Here is a 21,627-nt window from a genome sequence, read left to right on the forward strand (position 1 = left end):
AGCAATGCTGAGTCGATATGCTTATAATACATGGCAGGCGGTGGATAAGTTTAAGGATAAGCTCCCTGCTGAGGCCCATCAAGAGTTTGCAGCAATGACCTCAAAGGGCAGAACCATCACCTGCACGGCCCTTCAGGCTTCCCTGGATGCTGTTGACTCTGCAGCCCGCACCATGGCGTCGGGTGTAGTTATGCGCCATGGTGCATGGCTGCAAGTGTCTGGAATACCCCCGGACGTCCAAACCACAATCCCGGACCTGCCTTTTGACGGCAAAGCATTGTTTTCAGAGCACACTGACTACAGGCTCTATACGCTTAAGGACACGAGATCTATTCTCGGGTCCTTGGGGATCCACATGCCGGCCCCTCAGCGTCGTCAGCTGCTCTACAGACAGCAGGGGAGAATGCAGTCCCAGGTCCCCTGTGGGGATTACTGGAGATGCCATCCTCGTGCCCCCAGAGGAGTTGCGGGGGCGGCTGTGGGCCAATCATCCGCAAGGGTTTGTTGATGCCGCCCGAGAGGGGACAACCCCCGTGGGGTTGGTCAAGGCCCCTCTCAGCAGCCCAAGCACCAGTTTTAACGGGTTGCTAGAGAGTTGCACACTAACCTCCTACCCTAGCCCCCCGTTTGGGGCCAGCTTATTCCGGTTTACCCACGCTTGGGCAGAAATCACCACTGACACCTGGGTTCTAAAAATAGTCAAAAATGGCTATACCATCCCCTTCCTGGGCTCGCCCCCTTCCAACCCGCCCCGTCCCTTTTCAGGGACATCTCTCACGAAGGCATCCTCCGTCAAGAGGTGTTAGCACTCCTGGAAAAGGGAGGCGTGGAGAGGGTACCTTCACATCTGAAGGGCAAGGGGTTTTATTCCTGGTATTTCATTGTCCCAAAACCGAAGGGTGGGGTTGGTCCCATCTTAGATCTCAGGGACCTCAACAAGACGGTGGTGAAATCCAAGTTCAGAATGGTAACCCTGGCCTCTGTTATCCTGGTTTTACAGTTAGGAGACTGGTACACAACTCTCGATCTCAAGGATGCTTACTTCCATGTGGCAATAAGACCCAGCCACAGGTGGTTTCTCCGTTTTATTGTTTCCTGATGCCACTTCCAATTTACAGTGCTCCCATTTGGCCTTTCAACAGCACCCAGGGTCTTTATAAAATGCATGGTGGTCATAGTGGTGTTCCTCCGCAAAAAGGGGTACACGTCTTTCCGTACCTAGACGACTGGCTGATTCGTAGTCGTTCCTATGAACAGGTGGAGGCCCATGTTTCCCTCACAAGGGCCGTCTTCGTAAGGCTGGGACTTGTGCTAAATGAGGACAAGTCATCGTTGACTCCCTCCAAGTACCTCGAATTAGTAGGTGCCCTCCTGGACACCGGGGTGGCAAGAGCACTCCTCCCCAGAACCAGGTTTCTGTCCATAGTGGAGCTGGTCTCCGAGTTAACCCGGTTCCCCATCACAACTGCCCAGGTCTGCTCGAGGCTGCTGGGACACATGGCAGCATGTACGTATGAGGTATGCCATTCTCAAATGAGGCTCAGGCCTCTGCAGGCCTGGTTGGCAAGGGCATTCAACCAGTCCAGAGGTCTTTGGGACACGGTTCTCACAGTGCCTCTGGAGGTGATAGCCTCCTTACAATGGTAGACCCAGGAGGCGGTGGTGTGCAGTGGGGTTTCATTCACTGCACCTCCTCCCTCGCTTACACTGGTCACAGGTGCTTTGGACCTGGGTTGGGGAGCACACCTGGCGTGTCACAGAACCCAGGGTTTGTGGTCCCCTGCAGAGCGGGCTCTGCACATAAATGTCCGGGAGCTCGGGGCAGTCAGAGCCTTCGAGACCTTCCTGTCGAAGCTGTCTCGCCACCCTGTCCTGGTCCACCTGGACAACATGGTAGCTGTGTTTTACCTCAACAGGCAGAGGGGGAGCCCAGTTGCCTCCCCTCTGCCGCGAGGCTCTGTGCCTCTGGGAACTGTGCGTAGCTCACGACATAGTTTTGCAGGCAGAGTACCTGCCAGGGTGCAAAAACTTGCTGGTCGATGCTCTGAACGGTTCCTTCAGAGCCCACGAAGGGATTCAGCCCTTCGTCAGGTCTTCCACAGGTGGGGTTGTCCCCTAGTAGACTTGTTTGCCTCGGCATGCAACACCAAGTGCCAGAGTTACTGCTCCCTGTTGGGGCTGGGGGAACACTCCAGGGGGGATGCCATGACCGTGCCGTGGCTGGCGGGCATCCTCTATGCTTTCCCTCCGTTTCCCCTAATTCTCAGGGTTCTGACCAGGGTCAAGACCTTCAGGTCCACGGTCATCTTGATAGCCGCTCGGTGGCCCAGGCAGTTCTGGTTCCCTATCCTGGTGGATATGCTCAGCGAGGAGCCTATAAAGCTCCCGCCGGTTCAAGATCTCATGACACAGCCCTAGGACAGGGGCCTCATGGTTCACCCGAATCTCCGCTCTCTCCACCTAACGGCCTGGTTTATCTGTGGCTGACCCAACCGGAAAGGGAAAGTTCCCAGGAGGTACAGATGGTGCTCCTAAGGTAGTAGAAAACCATTTACCAGGCGGTCATACACAGCCAAGTGGCTGCAGTTCTCATCTTGGGCATCCAGAAAGGAGTGCACCCATCTTGTGTACCTGTCCCATTCATTCTGGACTACTTTTTTGAGCTTGGGTCCAGTGGCCTTTCTATCTCCTCTATCAAAGTCTATGTGGCATCTCTCTCCGCCTTCCATGTTGGTTCGGCAGGAGTGTCTCTGTTTTCTGACCCTGTGGTCAACAGGTTCCTTAAGGGTTTGGACAAGTTGTACCCCTTGATTTAGACCCCCTCTCCCTGATTGGGACCTTAGCCTCATGTTTTCTAGACTTGTGTCGCCCCTCTCCCCTTTGAGCCGCTAGCCACATGTTCTTTGAAGCACCTCTCTATGAAGGTTGCATTCATTGTGGCCATTACGTCGGCTCGCAGGGTCTCTGAGCTGAGGGCGTTAATTGTAAACTCACCCTACCTAGTATTCTCGGACAATAATGTGACGCTCCACCCTCACCCGGCCTTTCTCCCCAAGGTGGTGTCACTGTTCCATCTGTCCCAAGAAATTTACCTCCTGGTTTTCTTTCCAAAGCCCCATGCCTCCCCTAGGGAGCAAGTGCTCAATTCCCTGGATGCAAGATGTGCGCTAACTTTTTATATTGATAGGACTAAACCCTTTCACGAATCCACACAATTGTTTATTGCTGTTGCTGACAGAATGAAAGGGCTCCCCATATCGACACAGAGGTTGTCCAATTGGGTCGCAGGGTGTATCAGGGAGTGTTATGCGTTGGCTGGGAAGGTCCCGCCCTGGGTTACAGCACATTCCACCAGGGCGCAGGCATCCTCTGTAGCTTTTGGGGCACAGGCTCCAATCACTGAAATCTGCAGGGCGGCCACATGTTCGTCGCTCCATGCCTTTACGGCGCACTACGTACTGGCACAGCAGGCTAGGAAGGACGCAGGATTGGGATCTGCGGTCCTCAGCTCTGTATTGTAAATATGTTTGTTTTATCTGTACCACTTTGCACTTTTCTACAGTTTTTCTGTGTTCACTTAGTTGAATAAATTTGTTTGGGTTCTTCATCTTTCATGGATTTCTCTTTCTAAGTGCTCTGACTCCTCCTCCTTGAAGTGGGGTTGACTTGGAAATCACCTAATTCGAATGGACATGAGCAACCACTCGAAGAAAAGAACGGTTACTTACCTGTAACTGTTGTTCTTCGAGATGTGTTGCTCAGGTCCATTCGATCCCCCCCCCACCACCTCCCCTTCGTCGGAGCGTCCGACAAGAAGGAACTTAGGTGGGGGAGCGCCTGCATGGGTACTTATGCTCCTCCATGGCGGCGCCACTCCAAGGGGTGCCCTGCCGGCGCTACGGGTACTGCTAGGGAAAACACTCTAGAAGATGCGGCGCATGCGGTGTGCACACCTAATTTGTTTAATTCAAATGGACATGAGCAACACATCTCGAAGAACAACAGTTTCAGGAAAGTAACTGTTCTTTTCTTCGAGATGTGTGTCCCTGTGGGTGCTCCACTACCCTCCTGTTCTCCCCTCTGCTTGGAGTCTACAGGGACTACAGGTAGAAATGGAACAGACAGGACTCATGCCGCACGCGCACTCCGCAGACTGGGGGTGGGGGGGGCGCTGAGTGCGCAGGCGCAGCTCAAGGGGCACTGCTCACAAAAATCTCCAATCCCCGGCGTAGGTATGCACCAAGACCTGAGTGGAGCACCCACAGGATCACACATCTCGAAGAACTATGGTTATTGCACAGGGTGAATAACTACTTCTGTGAACTGATTAAAGCTTAAAAATTCTGTTCTGTTCTGTTAAAGATATTAAACTGCTAACTATTAAAAATTGTCATTTTTGTTTAACTGTCTCATTTACAAACTTTTATATTGACAGATTATGAGACTGTTGCTGAAAAGGCTAGTAAAGTGGAAAATGAAGTTAAAAGATTACATAATCTCATAATTGAGATCAATAATCATAAACTTAAAGCTCAGCAAGACAAACTTGATAAGATAAACAAGGAAATAGATGAATGTTCTTCTGCTATAACTAAAGCCCAGGTAGCAATCAAGACTGCAGACAGGTAAATGCTCTTATGTGCTCAAGTTAAAACATACCAGCACTGATCCTCTAGTGATATAGTGCTTTTATCTTGCTCATTTTGCAAACATGAATGAATCTCTTATTTTTCAGGTTTGTCAGCTTAGGGGTTATGACTCCTTCTCTTTTTTTTTATGGCTAGAGGGAAGGTAGTTGGAAGGGGCATGCACTTTCTCTTTTAACATGGGGTTGACTGATATAAAAGAGAGTAAAAACCACTAACAAACAGGTTGTTAATATACAGTAAACTTCCGGTAATCTGGCACCTTTAGGACCCAGGGGGTGCCAGATTATCAAATATGCCGGACTATCGGAAGGGGGGCAGGGTCTATGAGGGGTCTGGGGTGGCATCCACTCCACCCCAGACTCCTCATAGCCCCCCTTCCTCCCTTCCGATAGTCCAGCTCTGCCCCAGGCGTCCCTGATTCAGCAGCAGCTGAATCGGGGATGCCTGCAGCAGAGTAGCTGGAGTGCTGCCTGGTTGGTCGGGTAGCGCCGACCCTTGGCGCGGCAAGACCAACCCGGCAGCACCCCAGCTGCTCTTGGGGACACCTGGGGCAGAGCAGCTGGGGTGCTGCTGGGTTGGTCCCGCAGCGCTGCTCCTCGGCGCTACTGGACCAACCCGGCAGCACCCCAGCTGCTCTGTCCCAGATGTCCCCAAGTCAGCCGCTGGTCAGTTTCAGCAGCGGCTAACTTGGGGACGCCTGGGGCAGAGCAGCTGGGGTGCTGCCAGGTTGGTCCAGTAGCGCCGAGGTGCAGCGCTGCTGGGACCAACCCGGCAGCACCCCAGCTTCTCTGTCCCAAGCATTCCCAAGGCAGCTGCTGCTGAAACTGGCCAGGGGCTGATTCCACAAAGCCGGGGCAGAGCAGCTCTGCCTCGGGCTTCCCAGAGTCAGCCGCTGGTCAGTTTCAGCAGCAGCTGAATCGGGGACAGCTGGGGTGCTGCCAGGTTGGTCCTGCAGCGCTGAGGGGCAGCGCTATGGGACCTACCGCCAGCAATCCAGCTGCTCTGCCCCCGGCTTCCCCGATTCAGCCGCTGGTCAGTTTCAGCAGCAGCTGAATCGGGGAAGCCGGGGGCAGAGCAGCTCCAATGATCCGGCTGCCCGGAGCACTTCCGGGTTCCTGATGGTGCCGGACCATCAGATGCCAGACCAATGGAGTTTTACTGTACTTGCTTTTAGAAAAAAACTGAGGTGCAGATGTAAAGTGAACATTTATGGCCGCAGGAGTGAGTCATTTTTAGAGTCAATTAGACTTAAATTCTTTAGTTCCCAGTCTTGTGTTTAATTTATGGCAAAGATTTTAATGCCTTTGATAGGAATAGAAAAACATCCTTCAGCTGGAGCTAAGCTTTATAAACTCTTCACCAGCTTGTGTAATCTATATTAATTTATGGTAATTCATCATTTGTGTAGATGTGACTAGTGTCGTTAATGCCTGTAGCACACTCACTAGCCAAAAGATCGTTGGCTTAAACGTCTTTGAATTCAAGATGTTAATGTCTCCCAGTTGTTGTCCTCAGACCAAACATAACAGCCTCATAGAAGAAAATGTAAATTTTGTAACTTGTTAAATCAATGATCTTTTCGTTCCTTCAGACAAACTGCAACCTCGGTAGTTTTTTCTATAATAATTTTCCCATAATGAATGAACATACAAAACTTTAAGATGCAAGTTCAAAATTGCACTTTAACAACTGAAATCTGAAGAGTGATATTTTGCTGACCTCTGCCAGGAAAGAAAAACTGGATATATGTTGTATACTAAGCAGTTGATAAGAAATGCATATGCCAAATGTCAGACTCTTAATTCAGTGAGACTGCAAGTTAAGTAATCCTATTCTAAGCAACTGTTGTAGATACAGATTCAGGAAGGAAGATCCAATTTATTGTAGTATTTTGCAGGGAGTAAGAAATTGGGAATATCAATAATAATAAGGTGATCCTTACCTGTTGATGATTACAAAGAACTAATTGTCCTTTTCAGATCTTTAAATGTTTACCATAATTGAACATACTAGTATGCAGGACCATCCCAAGGAAGGTGCGGGGCCAAGGACAGGACATGCTTCCACTCCCTCCCACCTATTCTCACCCCACTCCCCTGAGCGATGCAGCCCACTGCAAATGAGTACAGGGGGTGGTTCCACCCTGTCCCTCAAGCCCCTCTCCCCTGAGCAACGTGGATGGGAGTCAGAGAAACCAAGAGGTCTGGAGCTAGGTCAATCAACTTCCAAACACCAGTGAGTGCAGCAGCAGCAGGCCCCACCCTTGCTGCTGGTGCCAGGCTCCCAAACTGCTCCTGAGCCCTCTGGGGCCTGAGGCAGTTGCCCCAAATCATCCAGTGGACAAGATGGCTTTGTTAATATGCAAACATCTTAAATACCTACTTTATTCAGAAACCTAAAAAAATCAGAAGAATCTGTTCTTCGCACTGAGAAGGAAATTGGTGATAATGAAAAGGAAATGAAAGAGCTAATAGAAGAGTTAACAATATTGGAAGAGAAAGCTACTGAAGTTATGAATAACTGCAAACAAGCTGAAGTAAGTGTAAAATTGGTTTTTTGTGTCTCTTCTGAAAGAATGTACTTCACAGAATGTAACTTTCTACAGGCAGAGATTATGGATGAGAAGGCTTGCGATTTTATCAGATTATTGTGACAAGCAGATTTTCACTACATGCTAGTTTATTTTCTTAGCCATTGACATCTAAGGTGTAGGCATAAGAATACCAAAAGGGGTTGCAAGTTTATCAAGAAATGTATTTATGAAAGAAGATATGTAAGCCTCAAATTTGGGTCAAAATATGGGAAATGTATTTTTTCTTGTAAAAAGTCTTCCACGCTTCTTCCTATCTTCCAAAAATCCAATTAAGGCTTAAACACATGCAAACAAGAAATCAAGTTGGGGAAATGGTCGTCTTGATTTGTTTAAGTGTAACCTAGAAGGCAAGGCCTGTATGTTATATATAGGACCCTACCAAATTCATGGTCCATTGTGGCCAATTTCATGGCCGTAGGATTTGAAAACTGGAACATTTCACATTTTTGGCTATTTAAACCTGAAATTTCAAAGTATTGTAACTATGGGATGCTTCCAAAAGAAAGTCTTGGGAGAGGTCACAAACCTGTTTTAGAGGGTCAGAGGATTGCTACCCTTCTGTGCTGCCTTCAAAGCTAGATTTTGAAGGCAGTAACCACAGAGCCCCCTACAGCTGTACAATGTACCAAGAGGTTGAGGTGCGTCTGATCTCTGCTGTGCTACTGAGTGCCCCAGCCAGTGGCTTTTAGGTGCTAGTCCTGGCCAACTTTGGAAGGACGATATTTGCACTTTCTCTTCATGGCTGCTCTTTAGTATCTCTCCGTTGCAGAAAGCTCTGCATCCCTGGTCCCATGCTCATTTCTTGCCCCCATCGCTCTGCAGAGGGGGAGGGGTCACAGTGTAAGGTGTGCCCTCCCTACCAGATGCAGTTATTTGCTCATTTCAGTAAGATTATGGTCATATGAACCTTGACAGGATTTATTGAAACTTCACAGCACCAAATAACAAGCAAGGTGCTGCAAGCATCCCAGGAAACATCTGATTCAAATGTCTCTTGCAGCTGTAGGAACCTCAGATAGCTTCCCAGTCCCAGAGAGCATCCTGTAGCAGGGGGAGGCACCTGGAGGTGGATCTGGCCCCTCTCCCTCCAGTAGCTATGAAGGAGCTAGCTTAGTCTGAGCTAGGAGCCCCCTTTGATGCAGTGCTCCCAGTATCCATGGGGAGATACAGTTCAACTCCACAAAATCTCCAGCTGCAGGAACCTTAGACTGCTGCCCAGTTCCAGAGCATTTTGCAGCAGGCACACAGAAGTGGGTCAGGTCTAGTCTGGTCCATCCCTCCCCTGACTTCCATAATACAGTAAAATGTAACACCTTTTGGTAGGAAAAACATCACAGCAGCTCAACACTGTGGCATTTAATTTTAGAAAGGGGAGCTATACAAAAATAAGAGTAGTTAAATAGAAATTAAAAGGTACAGTGCCAAACGTGAAATCCCCATAAGACACCATAATACAGGCTCAACTTAGAAGTATTCCTCCCACCTCACCCCAAAAAAACACAGGAAGAGAACCAAAAAAGTACCACTTTGTCTTAACATCCAAGTAAAAGAAGCCGTGAGAGATTAAAATAATCATTGTTTAAAACATGGAAGTTAAATTCTAGTAAAGAAAATTAAAAGGAGCATAAACTCTCTGTAAAATGAAGTGTAAAAAATATAAGTAAAGCAAAAAAGGAATTTGAAGAACAGCTTGCCAAAAACTCAAAGTAATAGCAAAACTTTTTTTTAGTACAGCAGAAACAGGAAACCTGCTAAACAACTTTTGGGACCATTGGACAATCCTGATGCTAATGGAGCACACTTGAGGACAATAAGGTCATTGCAGACAAGCTAATTAATTCTTTGCCTCCATCTTCATGGCTCAGGATGTTAGGGAGATTGCCAAACCTGAGCTATTCTTTTAAATTAGCAATCTGGGGAATTGTCCCAGATTGAGGTGTCATTAGAAGAGGTTTCAGAACAAATTGATAAACTAAAGAGTAACAAGTTACCGGGACCAGGTCCCATCAATGCTTATTAGCCAGCGTAGTAGGAATGGTGTCCCTAGCCTCTGTTTGTTAGAAGCTGGGAATGGGTGATGGGAGAGATCTTACTTGATAATTACCTGAGCTGTTCATTCCCTTAAGAGCACCTGGCATTGGTCACTGTCGGAAGACAGGATACTAGGCTAGCTGGACCTTTGGTCTGACCCAGTATAGCTGTTATGTTCACTGAGCAGTGAGCAGTAAGGGTGCAAAGGTTTAACCAGTTACCCGTTAAGCATGCCCCTTATTAGCATACTTATTTGGGTAACTTGTTAACTGGGAAGGGGCTGAAGCAGGTGTGCCTAGCCTGACAAGAGCAGCTCCCACCCTATGTAAGGTGTGCTGTGCTCGATCCAACCTGGCCTGAGCAGCCCCTCTTCTACAGCATGCCACAGACATGGGGCTGGACTAACGGCACCACATTGCAGACCCGGCAGGGCTGGAGTAGCCTGTCATAGGTGGAGGGCTGCTCCAGCCCTGCCAGGCCAAATGTGCCACTAGCAGGAGCCGCTGCAGCCGAGGTGGAGTAACCCCTTGCTGCAGTTAAATATTTTGTTTAACCAGTTAACCTTCTAACCCAGATGTTTGTCTCTAGAGTACAGCAGAGGAACAAGTCTTATCCCTCCTCTGCACAGTTAGAGCTAGAAGCCCCCTTTTCTAGGGCACTCCTAAGAACAAGGAGACATCAGATTTCACAGGGAAGGGCTTATTTCAGTCTGAGATGGGTTTTTCATGGCCATGAAATTGGTAGGGCCCTAGTTATACAATAACAAAGGCATGCAAGAAGCAGCATAATTGTCGTCTTAAATTGCTGCATAAATTGGCAAAAAGGATGCTGTCTGTCTTCAATACACTTTTTTTTCAAGAGGGAGTGTTGCATTGCCTGCCTTTACTGAATATCGTCCCACAGATCATGAGAGAGCAAATGTCTGATGTTCCCAAGAGCAAAGCAGCTTCTATGAGACCCTACCTAGGGAACTGACTGTCTTCAGTGATAATCAAGATCTGCAAATTCAAACACAGATTTCAAGACATACTTTCAGAGTGGTATTATTCAGATTCAAAAGCTTAGGTTATAACAAATGCTAGTAAAGTGTATATTCAGATTTTGATTACTACTTATTCAACACTATTGGAATTATAACAGAAACTTTTTAAAATTATAGGACAGGCAATGCAAGCTTTTCCTAAATAACTAACTGATTTTGACCTTCATATTTTTTTGTTTCTACTTAGGAGTCATTACCAGAGGTTCAGGAGGAGCATCGCAGTTTACTTCAAAAGATTAAAGCAATTCAAGAAGATGAACATGCTCTTCAAAAAGAGGCTCTTAATATTAGACTTAAAATTGAACAAATAGATAGTCACATTGGTGAGCATCAATCAAAGATTAAATATTGGCAAAGAGAGGTAAGATATTTAGTACTTAATTTTTGGATTTTTTTTGTTTGTTTCATATTTAAGAGATTAAACTCAGTGTGATGATACTTTTCTTGCCTGATAAATGGGTGAATGTAACTAAAAGGGTTTTTTAATTGACATTAAAAGGCCTTTAGCATAGAGTATATTTTCTTGAATGTGATGGCTCTGAAAAGCAACTAAAAATGGCACCTTCCTTTTCAACTTGAGTTAATTTTATCATTGTTCGTTTGAGAGCGAGCACATCTGTTGGTAGATAGCATAGCATCTCTATCTCTACTCCACACATACTTTTATTTATGAAAAAATATCACCAGCTATTACTGACTTAGCATCTATCCTGAAACTATCAAGAGTTATGGTTAAAAGATACCTGGATTAGGCGCTCCAGTCGAGTTTCTATGCACCAGCACCCTGATGCAAGTTGATAAAGGTGTGGCTGATGTTCCTTGGAACTATTGAGCCAATGCAATGGACAAAAGATGGGGAAGTGGTTTGGTTCCAAATACTTCCTGGAGTGAAATCACAGTGAAGGCTGTGGTTTCCAACCAGTTCTGAAGCAGTAGACATTATAGTGCTGTCATGAACTAGCCACACTCAGACAGCCAACTAGCCACATTGTTCTAGCCAACTAGTTGCACTCAACTGGCCAAATAACCAAATGTGGCTAGTGTGTTGGACACCATGGAGTTAAGGGTTCCAGCTCATCCTAAAATTCTGGGATCTAAATCAATTCAAGGTTCAAGAAAAACCTCAAGATGGTCACTTGGAGAGCTATTATGTCTCTTCCAGAGGCAAATAACTGTCTATGCAAACTAGACCTGGTGGATGGTTATAGGAAAATAAGGATGCTTCCCAGACACTGAAAGTAACCCGAAATTCATTGTATGAGACTAAAACTACCAATTTCCTCATTGAGATGATTGTCTGCTCCATATTTCCATGATACAGTAAAACCTGCACTATCCAGAACTTAAGCATCTGGAAAACTGTAGCAAATTTCTGATGCCGGGAAAAGCAAAACTAACAAAAAGAAAGGAAACTGGCGCCTTTAAGTGCTGAGCCACTCCTCAGATAATCATGCAGCATGTACCTGGAGGAGAGGTGAACAGCAGCTGGAAGCAAGCAGCAAGCATCTCAGCTCCCCCCTTAGCTCCTGGCACCCCAGGCAGGCCAGCTCCCACCCCACCCCCTGCAGCTCCCACAGTGCTCTCCCCCTGGACAGGCCAGACCCCTGGCTTCCCCCTCACCCCAACAGACTGCATACCCACCCCCCTTGCGGTGCTCGTGGTCCCCCTAGCAGTCCCGTGTCCGTCCATCCCCTCTCCTTCCCCCCCCCCCCCCCCCCCACATAGGCCCTGCATGGCTTCTTCGTCCCCCTTCCCCGCGGTTAACCAAAATTTTTAGGTTAAACACAGGTTTTACTGTGTATTTATTTGTGGTCTTGGCCAGTGTTCCCTCTATATTTTTCCATTCATGACTGGAGTTAGTTTTGATTTGTGCACCAATATTCAGGCCATGTGTGCTTCTTCAGATGTGTTTTATGTATATGTGTCAGGGCAAGCCAGCATCTACCCCATCCCTTCTCTGAGGCCCCCACCCCTTACTCAAGGCCCCGCCCCCTCCAAACCTTTCCACAAAGTACCCATTGCTAATGGAAACTCACCATTAATTACATAATTATTCCTGAGCCATTTTGCTACTGCTGCAGCTGGGGAGAACAGTTTAATTTAAAATATTAAACATTAAGCGTTTTAACTTTCTCATGTTCATTTATCAAACTTCATTTTAAATAAAGTAAAATATTATATCCAACACACAAGGTTTCAATGTTTTCTTTATTTATGGCAGGTGTGGGGAATCTGTTTTGGATTGGGGGCCACTGACCCACAGAAAAATCAGTTGGGGACCGCACAAGTGAGAAGTAAAAAAAAAAAAATTCCAAACCCTCACTGATGTGGCCCCTGACTGAGGCACCTCACTCTTCTGAGGTTCAGGCCTTCCCATAGACCAAATTTACTTTTCTGGGGTTCCAGAGTTAGTGGATTTTGTGGACCCCCTTGGGCTCTGTGGGAACAAAAATGAGGGGTTCCATGTGCTAGGACTGCCAGCGAGTGGATAGGGATGCAGGATCTGGGTGGGAGGTGGAGTGCGGCACTGGGTGAGGAGGGCAGGGTCTGGAAGGGAGTTTGGCAGCAGGAGGGTATGGGGTGGGGGTATGAGAGGGAGTTTGGGAGGGGGTTGGGAGAGTAATGCAGAAAAGGTGAAAGGGTGAGAATGCAGCCAAATAATTAGCTGGGGGCAGGGGGAGGCAAAGAAGTGGGATGTAAAGGAAAGTGTGGCTTCTGCAAAGTAAAATTGTATCCCCTCTCAATCTTCCCTCTGCTGCAGCCCCACTTCCCTCAGCCCCATTATCCCCTCCCCCTGCCTGATCCACTACATTGCCCCATGCTCCTCAGTGCAACCCCCGCCCCCTCTCATCTTGCCCCTGCATCCTCCTTCATTCCGGCTCCCACCCCCACATCTCTGCCTCCAGTGTACTCATCAGTAAGACAGCAATGCTGGGACACAGCCTCCTGGGAGCAGTGCTGGGGCAAGGGAGGTTGTGGGGAGACAGTCTCTTCCCTGCCTGACCCAGCCCTTTGTCTGAAGGCAGTGGCTCTGGGAATGGGGCAGGCAGAGCCTGGGGCTGCCTAGTGCTGGCTCCAGTCTGGCCGGGCGCAGCGGGGCACTGGGGAAGGGGCCTCCCCAACCCCGCGCACAGCCCACAGGAACAGATCAGTATAGCTGAGGCCCTGCGCACCATGTGTGCTGGTCACTCAGCCCCGGCTCTTCAGAGCAGGCCCACCCCCACCCCCTCCGGGAGCAGGAGGCAAGAGCCAGGGATGCATGCATGCCTCTCCATATCAGCACTGAGGTTCAGAAATTAAATTCAAAATATCAACCTTCCAAAAACCTATCACTAGTCCATTCTGTCATCTGAGGCATACTCCCTCTCTGAGCTCCTCTTGGGACATCACAGGATTATTCTGTCCCTGGGCAAACTCTGTGCTTTAATTTTATAACAGTAACCTTGCCAGTGATCCCTGTCATGTGATCTCATTAATTTTTGTAACCCTGTCTTACAATATGCAACTAAAGCCAATTTGTATTTAGCTCAGACACTCTGCCTTCCCCAGACTTGTGCAGCTTGAAAGCTTGTACCTTCCACCAATATAATGTGGTCCAAAACTATATTTTCTCACCTATCTTGTATCTCTCAGAGTTAAGTATCTCTCACTGCCAGGATTCCTGTTACACATGCATACACGAGTCAGAGTTCCTGCTTCTGGTCCCATCCTAGCAAATCAGTCCAATTTGGGTTGTCATATGGCCCCTGCTACCACCAAAACCGCAGTAGAGTCAATAGCTGCATGGAAACCTCTTCTAATAGTAGGGGGAAATATAAGATAGCTGTAACCAGATTTAAGAGTGCCCACAGAGGGATTTGAGTGGTTTTCCTATTTCATGTGATTAAGATAAATTTGTTTAAGTAGGTATTTAAATCGAGCAACTTTTGTATTTAGACAAGGCCTTATTTACAGCCTAGGTTTTAAAGTTACGTTTCTGGACAGGACAATGCATGAATCATTTTTCTTTCTCCTTATAAGGATTAATATTTTATTAAGGTTTCATTCCCCAGTTAGTTAGCTGTTCCTCACTCATCTAGGAACTGATTGGAATGTTCTATGTTGTGAGAAGCAGAATTATAAGGTAAAAGACTGCATTAGTTGATCTATGATGCATACTGTAAAGACAGTTTTCCCAACTTGGAATAGGATAAGTTAAATAAGAGCCAAAAGTGAGTTGAAGCAGGAAAAACAAAATTGTTTAAGAGGGCTATGTGGGTTTTAATCAAGTGGACTTAATCTGATTTTTTTATCAGTTCAGTTTAGTATTAAAAGCTATTTTCAAAATGTATATGACAATTGATACTGCCAAGCCTTACCATGATATTCTGTAACTGTCTAAAATGAATTTTAGATATCAAAAATATTACTGCATCCTGTAGAAGATAAACTAAGTGAAGAGCTTCCAGTGCTAAATCAAGAGGAACTTGAAGCAATTAAAGATCCAGACATTATAACTAATCAAATAGCTCTTTTAGAAGCTCAGTGTCATGAAATGAAACCAAATCTTGGTGCCATTGCAGAGTATAATAAAAAGGTAAGGCTTTGTTGTTTACCATTAATATCACAGTAGACTTAATCTCTTTACACTGCTTTAACACTATTTCCATCAGATAGATAACTTCTTGTTTAGCTTTACTTCATTTGAGATTGCTTGCATCGCTCAAAATGTAATACTCTGGGCACTGACGTAATATATGGTCACCCTACTAATCGGGCATTTTTATCAAGTAATTTTCCACATGTTCTTCCAGGGTCAGTGTTCCCTCTCTTTCCATCCACATGTGGAATAATTTTTTTGATGTTTACTAAGGCATGTGCAAATATGCACAAAAGTAGAAACAAAAAACCTATCTGTGGGTGCTCTGCTAATCAGCTAGGTGGCATTTGAATCTCTCCTGAGTGGCCATTTAGGCACTTAGCTTATAGGCAATACTGTCCAGGATCCCTCTTTCCAAAGAGATAGTATAAACCATCACATCCAAGTCAATTAGTGTAGCTTCAGACCTTAAAAAGACAAAGAAAAGTGATAAGGAAACAGTCACAGGGGGAAGAAATGCTGATTGGTCCCCTGCTCTCCTCTGTCTCCCTTGATAAGACTGTTAATCCCATCTACTCCACGGTAAGCGGTGCAGAACAAGTCCCACAAACTCATGGATATCTTGAATCCCTTCTGCACGTGCCAATAAATAAAATTATCTTAGAATTCAAAGAACCTATGACATATGTTAGCTGTAAGTGTATATCAGCTACTAATAGTAAAAAGTGCTCTTTCAGAAAAGTAGAAATAACTTGGTCTTAAAAAGGAAATTTCATTTGTTTCCATTTTCCCCTGCAGGAAGAACTGTATCTGAAACGTGTGACAGAGCTGGATGAAATTACCAATGAGAGAGACAACTTTAGATTGGCTTATGAAGACCTTAGGAAACAAAGGCTTAATGAGTTTATGGCAGGATTTAATGTAATAACAAATAAACTAAAGGAAAATTACCAAATGCTTACCTTGGGAGGAGATGCTGAATTAGAGCTTGTAGACAGTCTGGATCCTTTCTCTGAAGGAATCATGTTTAGGTTTGTCTGAAACAATTTTTAATCAATGACATTTCTTAACCTGGTGTTCATGGTTTGAATATTCATCAGACAGCTCTAAAACAAGAAGTAAAGCAGTTATGCTGAACCAACTAGGGCAATCTTTTTTCTTTTATGGCTATTAATGAAAGGATAGCAAGGAAAGACACATTTAAATAAAATTAGATGAACTCCAGGGGGAGAGAATAAATGTAATGTAATTTGTATGAAAAAGTCACTCCTGTCAAGAAAAAATAATTGTAAAGTGACATCAGCTGTTCTTGAACATGAACATGGAACACTACTCTGTAAGGGATTTCCAACATAAATGGAGTGAAATTATTTGGTTTATTGGAAAATCTGTCCATTTTAGTAACCATCTACACAGAAGATTGTCACTTGTTTTGAAGAGTATAAGTGAATATTATGGGTTCTGCTCCATGTTTCATAAATGGATTCTGATAGTAGATCCATTCCATATTAGTTGTAAAGAGTAGTTCTGAGGGGTAACTTCTCAAGTACTTGTTAATATTCATTTTAGAAATCATAATATTTAAAGACGATAAGAATATTTCTTACTGAGGCATGAAGACTTTTTTTATATAAACTAATTTGTACATTAATAAATATGAATGGAAATAATGTATAAACTCTTAATTTTTCAGTGTACGACCACCAAAGAAAAGCTGGAAGAAGATATTTAATCTGTCAGGAGGAGAGAAGACTCTTAGTTCTCTAGCTTTGGTTTTTGCGCTTCATCATTACAAGCCAACTCCCCTCTACTTCATGGATGAGATTGATGCAGCTCTTGACTTTAAAAATGTATCAATTGTAGCATTTTATATATATGTAAGTATTTCTCTATATAATAAATAGAATACATTATTTACCAATATAGTTTCCATCCATGCCAGAAATTATCAGTGTTCTGTAGCAATTCTGTCTGTAATGTCAAATTGCAACTCTTTGTGTGATCACTGGATGTGTCACTTATTTCTGATTAGATAAGTTTTGGGCATCCAACTGCTCCCTTTTAGGCACTCATTTAAGTGGACAGATTTTTTTATATGTGATGCCCATCATGTAGGATCTCCTGTTCTCTAGTCCTGACATCTGGACCACACATCTTGCCGGACCAAAGAGTCCTGTACCAGCAGAGGTGCAACCTGTATTATTATTATTATTCCTCTCAAGGGTCAGACAATAAAGTATTGTAAACGAAAAATAATTATCTAAGTTTAGGTGATTATATATTACCACTTTTTTTTCTTGCTTCCATATTGCATAAAACCTTCATCTCTAAGATTTCCAAATTAGCTGAACTTGCTTTAATAATTACTTCACATAAGAGTATAATTTTTTTAAAATAATGTGACCTAATATGAAATGATTTATTTCTTTTTCAGGAGCAAACAAAAAATGCACAATTTATCATCATCTCTCTACGAAATAATATGTTTGAAATTGCAGATAGATTAATTGGAATTTATAAGACTCACAATACAACAAAAAGTGTTGCAACAAACCCAAAAATAATTGGATCTAAAGGACTTGCTGAAATTGGTTCTGTTGGATGCTGCTGAATGTGTAATCTTCCATTCTGAAGACAGTGAAATCTTATTCTAATGTGTATTTCCACTATTTCTGCTGTTTGTCTATATTCTGTTAGCTTTGTTTTGTTGTGTGATTCATCATTATCCCATAACATTTTTTTAATATCTTAGCTTTCATTATTTGCAGTTCTTAGTAAGCCAAGATATGTAGAAGAGCTAATATTTTCTGTTAATTGGCTACACTCAATTTTTGTAGCTATCTTAATTTATATACATTTGAGCATAACAGAACTGTTTCTAAAAGTGTGTATCTAAGTACATTTTAAAGTCTCATTTAGTAGGCATTATACCAATGTTTGGGCTCTACCTGTAGATTTTTAAACAGCTTTTTACACTGTATTTTATTAAAATAAAAGTTAACTAATTCAAGTTCTTGTTGAATAGAGCTATAATGTTCAGAGATGTGTCTATATGTTATTGATGGAATTGTGATGTATACAGTTCCCATTATTTAAAAAAATGCTTATTTCAACACTAAATGTTTGTATTACATCAGGATTGTTGCCCTTTTGTAATGTAATGTTTGCTGTGAAAACTTAAAATAAGAGCTACCTTCCCCTCTGTCATCCGTCGTCGTCGTCCCCACTTCCTTTCCCCCCCCCCCCCCCCCCCCAAAGAAAAGATCTTGCACTATAAATTTGGACAAGATGTGACAGGTGTAGGAAGAATAAAAGCAGGGGCACGTGTGCTTTTGGATGGAGAGGAGGTAAGGAAAACAGTAGTTGTAGAATACACACATATATATTTGCTGTGTGTACAATTTAGAAGCTTCAGTAGGGGAATGTGGTTAAGGAATCATTAACTGCACATTATAATTAGGCAATGCACTTTAGCCACTGTGACACAGGCAGATATTAAAAAAGGAACAGAGTAGTCAGCTCTACAGATTTTATTTGGGGAGTGTTCCATGCATATAGGTCAGTAGAACAGTTTTAGGAGAAGCAGGAAATCAAGGTTGCCACTAGTGGTCATAGGTCTGATCTACATTAAGACTTTACATCAACTTTAGCTTCTTATGGTAGATTTCCTAAGTGATGTATCCACACTACCAAGCCTGTTATGTTGACTTTAAGGGTTGCAAATGTTGATTTAAGTACTCCTGCTTTTCATGAGGAGTAATGCTATTCCTGACCTTGCATAGTGAAACTTACGGTAACGTAAATACAATGTTGCCAGAAAGTGAAGACTGTTGGCCTCCAGGAGACCTCACACAGTTCCCGCCCTGACCTCTCTGGCCAGAATATGTGTGTCTGCTGTTGTCCCTGGTGAGCACAAAAAGCCATTGGGAAAAGTTGATTGGCCTCTCCATGTGGCCAGCATTGCGAGCATATTCAGAAAGAGCAGCACACCATGCACATGTGGAGATGATCTCCAACTGTCCTGCCAACACTGTGACCACTTCAAATACTTCTACTTCCCCAGACTTCAGTTCCTTGGGGTGCAGAAGAGTGTCATTGTGGAGTGTCCAGCAGATCTTGGACCTCATCATGGCGTTGGGAGATGATGCCTGCTGAGTGGAAAATCAAGGACCTGAAAATCTTGTTTCCCTTTATGCCTGTAGCTAGTTTGAGCTCATTTTGTGCCTTTGCCTTTCTAATCTTGTCCCTGCATTCCTGTATTGTTTGCCTATATTCATCCTTTGTAATTTGTCCTATTTTCCATTTTTATATAACTCCTTTTTTATTTTTAGATCATGCAAGATCTCCTGGTTAAGCAAAGGTGGTCTTCTGTCATATTTTCTATCTTTCCTATGTAGCGGAATAGCTTGCTTTTGGGCCTTTATAATGTCCCTTTGAAAAACTGCCAACTATCTTCAGTTGTTTTTTCCCCTCAGTCTTGCCTCCCTTGGGACCTTACCTACCATCTCTCTGAGCTTACCAAAATCTGAAATCCATTCTCTCTGATTTGCCATTCTCCCTTCTAACATACCTTAGAATTACGAACTCTATGATTTCATGATCACTTTCAGTCAAGCTGCCTTCCCACTTTCAAATTCTCTACAAGTTCCTCCCTATTTGTTAAAATCAAATCTAGAACCACTCTCCCCCCCTCCCCTCCAGGAGCTTTTTCAACCTTCTGAAATAAAAAGTTGTCTTCAATGCAGTCCAAGAACTTATTGGATAGTCTGTGCTCTGCTGTGTTAGTTTCCCAACATATATCTGGATAGTTGAAGTCCCCCATCACCACCAAATCCTGCGCTTTGGATGATTTTGGTAATTTAAAAAAAGCCTCATCCACCTCTTCCGCCTGGGTAGGTGGCCTGTAATAGACCCCTAGCATGACATCATCCTTGTGTTTTACCCCTTTTAGCATAACCTAGAGACTCTCAACATGTCTGTCTCCTATGTCCATCTCCACCTAAGTCCAAGTGTGTACATTTTTAATATATAAGGCAACACCTCCTCCCATTTCCCCCCACCTGTCCTTCCTGAGTAAGCTGTACCTTTCTATACCAATATTCCAATCGTGTATTATCCCACCAAGTTTCTGTGATGCCAACAATGTCATAGTTGTATTTATTTATTAGCACTTCCAGTTCTTCCTGCTTATTTACCCGGACTTCTTGCATTTGTATATAGGCATCTAAGATACTGATTTGATCTTGCCTCCCAGTTCTGCCTTGTCCCTCCTTTCTCTCTGCTCTTAAAGCCCTCGCTCCCTCCCATTTACGACCTGTCTCCATGTTCTTCACTTACCCATGGGCTTTGGTCACCTGTCCCCTTTGAACCTAGTTTAAAGCCCTCCTCACTAGGTTAGCCAGTCTGTATCCAACTACGGTCTTCCCCTTCCTCGAAAGGTGAAGGTGAATAGAGGAGTACCTTTTGTGATTGATGTGATCCCACAGTCAGGGGAGCCTATCATAGCAAAGCCATCCACTATGGTGTCCATGTTTCCCAGAGCCACAATCCTCCATACCAAGATATAATTGATGGCTTGGGCTACTTGTAACAGCAGCCCCCACGTAGATTTCCCCCCTCTGAAATGATTCGCCCTTTACCCATAGTTGTATGGCCTTGCAAGCTTCCATAAGGCAATTGCCATGCACTTGTCCATAGTCATTCAGGTATTCTGGTGCCTCAGAACAGGGGAAAGCCATTTACAAAGTTCCAAGAACACGGTCTTGAGCACTTGGAAGTTCTGCAGTCACTGCTGATCGTTCCTTCTCTGCATCACAGTATGGTTCTGCTAGTCTCAGCTTGTCTCATAGCACCAGAACCAGTATTCCATTGTGTCCAGAGGATTGACTGGTGGCTGTACTAGCATCAGTGCCAGGCCTTGCACGAGCAGGACCTTCGTGCCATGACAAGCTTTGTTCTCGTCCTTTTCATGCCTGTGTTGCTATGGTGTCTGTGACCAGAGCACCACAAGGCATGAACACACTGCCTCCCCTTTATCTCATGCAATGGGGGAGGGACTAAAGTGCATTATGGGATGCTGGCAACATCCGCACTTCTAACCCCCTACTACAGAGTTTTGGATGCACCAGAGAGCACTGTCAGCATAGCCCAGAAAAAACAGTTACTTACCTGTAACTTGTTCTTCGTGATGTGTTGCTCATGTCCATTTGAATTAGGTATGTGTGCACCACGTGCACGGATTTTGGAGCCTTTTTTCCCCAGTGATATCCGTTGGGCCAACAGGGAGCCCCTAGAGTGGCACCAGCATGTTGGTGAATAAGTACCCCTGCTGGCCCTTCCCCTCCTCAGTTCCTTTTTGCCGGAGAACTTTGATGAAGAGGAGGTGAGGGGGTGTCGAATGGACATAAACAACACAGCTCAGCTCGAAGAACTTGAGTTACAGGTAAGTAACTTTTTTCTTTGAGTGCTTGCTCATGTGCATTCAAATTAGGTGATTCCCTACCAAAAACAACTGGAGGCGAACTTCGGAGACCAGTATAGGTTAAATTAAGCCTGATTGCAACACTGCAGTCTGCATAGCAGCATCCTCTCTAGCTTGCTGGGCAATCGCATATGCACTGTGAACTTGTGCACTGACAACCATCTGGCTACCTAGCAGATATCTAGTATGGAAACCTGTGCCAGGAAGTATGCACACTATTGAAGTGAGCTGTGATGCATGGCAGCACCTTAC

General features: G+C 44.6%; 1 protein-coding gene across 3 annotated transcripts in view; it reads left to right on the forward strand.

Annotated features, from left to right (window-relative positions):
* The window catches only part of SMC4 (structural maintenance of chromosomes 4), a 94,337-nt gene extending 76,433 nt beyond the window's left edge, over window positions 1–17,904 (forward strand). For all 3 annotated transcript variants that reach the window (XM_006123439.4, XM_075937823.1, XM_075937822.1), the window contains exons 18-24: window positions 4,436–4,625; window positions 7,041–7,185; window positions 10,503–10,676; window positions 14,709–14,891; window positions 15,693–15,925; window positions 16,588–16,771; window positions 17,329–17,904. In XM_006123439.4, coding sequence (XP_006123501.1) covers window positions 4,436–4,625; window positions 7,041–7,185; window positions 10,503–10,676; window positions 14,709–14,891; window positions 15,693–15,925; window positions 16,588–16,771; window positions 17,329–17,505 — 1,286 coding nt within the window. In that variant the 3' untranslated portion in view covers window positions 17,506–17,904. The remainder of the gene's footprint in view (window positions 1–4,435; window positions 4,626–7,040; window positions 7,186–10,502; window positions 10,677–14,708; window positions 14,892–15,692; window positions 15,926–16,587; window positions 16,772–17,328) is intronic.
* Window positions 17,905–21,627: the final 3,723 nt, after the last annotated feature.

Source organism: Pelodiscus sinensis, chromosome 10 (genome assembly GCF_049634645.1).
Source record: "Pelodiscus sinensis isolate JC-2024 chromosome 10, ASM4963464v1, whole genome shotgun sequence".
Lineage (NCBI taxonomy): Eukaryota > Metazoa > Chordata > Testudines > Trionychidae > Pelodiscus > Pelodiscus sinensis.